Consider the following 3,431-nt stretch of genomic DNA (forward strand, 5'->3'; position numbering starts at 1 on the left):
AAAATCTTACCAGGAGTTTACTGAGCCTCAGACCAAAATCCTTAAGGGGTTGTGCCACATCTTTCTTCTCTTTCACTTTGCCGGCCGAGGAAGCGCTAAACAAATACAATGGCGGTTATTTCTTCCGAGCTGGCTCTAAAAAAATAACAAATGATGAGCCCTACCTGGGTGGCTTGTAGTAGCTCAGGCCTTGATTCAGTCGGTCCCAATGTGTTTCCAGCTCTGATTCTATCTGAGCCTGTAGAGAATAGCATGTATGTATAATGTTTGTGCTGAATGGCTCAGGTAACGCAAATATATATGGCAGAAAACACTCAGGTGACCGGAAGTTCCACTCTGAGACCCCCATTTTGGCCAAATTTCAAAATTGTCCTATATGCATGTGTGATACATCATTGGAAAGCTTAAAATCTCAATTTTCTGGGGGAAGAAAAACTTTGAACAAGAGGGCATTTAAAAAAAAAAAAAAACATTTTTAATTAAATAGCGAAACCCTATCTGGAGATGAGAGCATAAAAGAGCAGAATTAAAGACACCATGACTTTAACGAGATATTATCGCGTACTTACCTTGTTTCTATCAAAAAACTCCATGTAGCATGTATCACTGAGTGTCAAGACACAGCTGTGAATGGCCACAGCTGGATTTTGGGGGGATTTTATGGGTGAAACATGGTAGTATAACAAGGGTCGCGATGCAGAAATCGCAAACATCAAGGAGTGGTCGAGATTTTCTTTTTCATATATTTACACTTTTAAACGTTTTTTTTTTCCGATTTCAAATATTTACCCTTTTAAACTTTTTTTTTTTTAATTTCTTTATTTGGATAGATTAGTTATCATCTAACATATCGGACAAAAATGCGACAGTAACAAAAAAAATACAATTAAGCGATAGTTATGACGTAGATATCTGAGACTTTTTTACAGACACCATTTTTTTGCATTGTAATGTAATTTTTTTAAAAGTTTAAAATATACAAGTGTATAATCTTTTAAAGTTTTTTTTTTTTAAATGAAATAATAGACATCAATGAATGACTCCAAGCTAAAAATGACATTTTTAATAATAAATATAATTAATTACCTTCGTTTTATGGCTGGGTTGAAACAAAAGCAGTTGCGCGACATCTGTAAACAGGGGTTTCCAGCGTAAAACGGACAAATTAAAATTAGTTCGGGGGCTTAATGCGCCATGAATCTGCTTTGGCAGCATATAGACATATTGGTCTATCAAGCACAGCAGTTGTTTTGGCTTAAAATACAGCAGTTTCTTTTAAAGTGAAGTCCGAGAGCAGAAACAGCTTTTTCAGTCTTGTCTGTGTTTTCCGCCATATATATATTTTTATTGGGGGGGCTCCGTTAAGCGCCAGCGGACATCTACTCAAAAGTTATTCTGATTTCACTCAGGTCACCCAGTATGTGTTGAGGTAGCTAGTAAAAGAGGGAAATTTATATTAAAAACACCCATTGACGTCCAATCCATTTCAACTGGGATCCCTCCCCCTCCACCCCTCCCTATTTAAATAGAGTTTTAAAAGCTCTGTGAGGTCACAACAGATTTCCAAAATAAAATTTTAAATTGTAAGTCGCAATGATAACGAACAGGACGTCAACTGTGCTGAAACCTGAATATTCACTGGCCACTTGGACCTGCATACATACGGGTTCTCTCAGCGCAGAACGTCCCAGCAGAATGATCCATAACTCTCGACAGCTCCTACACAAATAAACAAGAAAAAGTATTTGATCACAAAGGCAATCAAAGCACAAAACTTCAATCAAATGTGGTCAGCGTCGTAGAAAATTGGAGACGAAAGTGTTAAACGATAACTGGCAATCCTCCCAGTCGAAATGAATTGGACGTCTAGCGACGTTAATGGCAGTCAATTAGTCCCTATAAATACTCAAAAGCTTTCATATTCTCCTAATGTTCATAAACTTTTGCCCACTGAACCATTCAAAACAAGGTTGGTATTGTTGCTAAGCTAGTTAGCGTGGCGCCAAAAGCCCAGAAAGCTGACAAACACGACAAACTGGAGGTGAAAAGTCATCAAATCGGTGAGGTAAAGGCTTCCTTTTAACCTAGTGTTTGTGTTTTGCAGTTTATTATAAGGGCGTAAATAGAACGAGAAGACTTTTTTTAAGTTTGTGGCTAATTGCATACCTGAAACTCATGGCCGAGTCAGCCATCTTCAATGCTGCCTTGTGATTGGCTGGCACATTATGAGGTCACATCCTACTTCGACGTTCTCGTCGTCGCGTTCGACTGGTCGGACTGCTTTGCTGCCATCTTGTGGACGCAAAACAATCATCAACGGCCTCGAAAATGGTATTTGTTGACATTTTTTAATGCAAAAAATAAATACGGGAAATATTTTTTTTTTTTCAATCTTTTACATTTTTATCAAGAGGTGAAAAAGTAAACACTTTTCATTTTACATCAAAAAAGGACAAAACAAAATATTTGCATTAATTTTTAAAAAATGTATTCTTGTCTTCATTCATTAAAAAAACAGTAAATATTCTCTAAAATTTGTTTTGAATGTCATTTTAGTGAGGGTAAAAAAATGAAAAATTACTGACTTTCGCGGGCTACGCGCTGGCCACATTGAAATAAGAAATCATTAAAAAATCGATTTTAAAGATGTGGTTCAAATTAAAAACCGACACAAAAATACAGTACATGGATTAAATAAGTCATTAAACAAAATGACGTGCTTTAGAATTGTAATGGTTAAAAATAATTGCTTGTGAGAAGAAATCCAGCCGCCCATCGGGTCACAACCTGCCAACATGGCGACTTTTTTTTTTTTTGTCAACACCGACTGCCGACAAATCATATGTATATATATATATATATATATATATATATATATATATATATATATATATATATATATATATAGTATATATATATATGTATAATTTTTTTAAACTCATTTGTGAAGAACGTGTACAAAAAAAATTTAACTTATTTAGGGCTGCAGCTATCGATTATTTTAGTAGTCGATTAATCGATGAAGTAGTCAGTTCGAGTAGTAATCGGATAGGAACATGAAAAATTAAAATACCTGAGCCTCAAACTTTTTTTTTTTTTTTTTTTTTTTTTTACAATGCTCTTAACAAATGGTTCAGACACACATTCCCACAAAAAAAAACGGCTAAATAGACCAATAAACTACATTACGAATGCATTAAAAATAAAACATTAAATCAAACAAAAACTTTGCTTATGTTGGTCTTAACAGTGAGCAGCTGTATTTAGCCATGTAAAATGAGGCCAACTAGAGGGCAGTGTATTCACCCAGAGCAATAAAACTCAATGCAAACACTTTCAAAATATACCATTACAACGCCACTTTAATTAAACGAATACTTGAAGCAGCCAAATTTTTGATTGTTTTTCGCCAGTCCGCTAGGTGGCAACAT

At 35.2% G+C, this 3,431-nt stretch overlaps 1 protein-coding gene across 1 annotated transcript in view; it reads right to left on the reverse strand.

Moving 5' to 3' along the window:
• Positions 1-2,767, reverse strand: part of nup188 (nucleoporin 188) — a 45,996-nt gene extending 43,229 nt beyond the window's left edge. The window contains exons 1-4 of the mRNA XM_057819090.1: positions 2,167-2,767; positions 1,665-1,719; positions 165-238; positions 11-95 (exon numbers count right to left, since the gene is read on the reverse strand). Coding sequence (XP_057675073.1) covers positions 11-95; positions 165-238; positions 1,665-1,719; positions 2,167-2,192 — 240 coding nt within the window. The 5' untranslated portion in view covers positions 2,193-2,767. The remainder of the gene's footprint in view (positions 1-10; positions 96-164; positions 239-1,664; positions 1,720-2,166) is intronic.
• Between the last annotated feature and the right edge of the window lie 664 nt (positions 2,768-3,431).

This window comes from Corythoichthys intestinalis, chromosome 17, assembly GCF_030265065.1.
Source record: "Corythoichthys intestinalis isolate RoL2023-P3 chromosome 17, ASM3026506v1, whole genome shotgun sequence".
NCBI lineage: Eukaryota > Metazoa > Chordata > Actinopteri > Syngnathiformes > Syngnathidae > Corythoichthys > Corythoichthys intestinalis.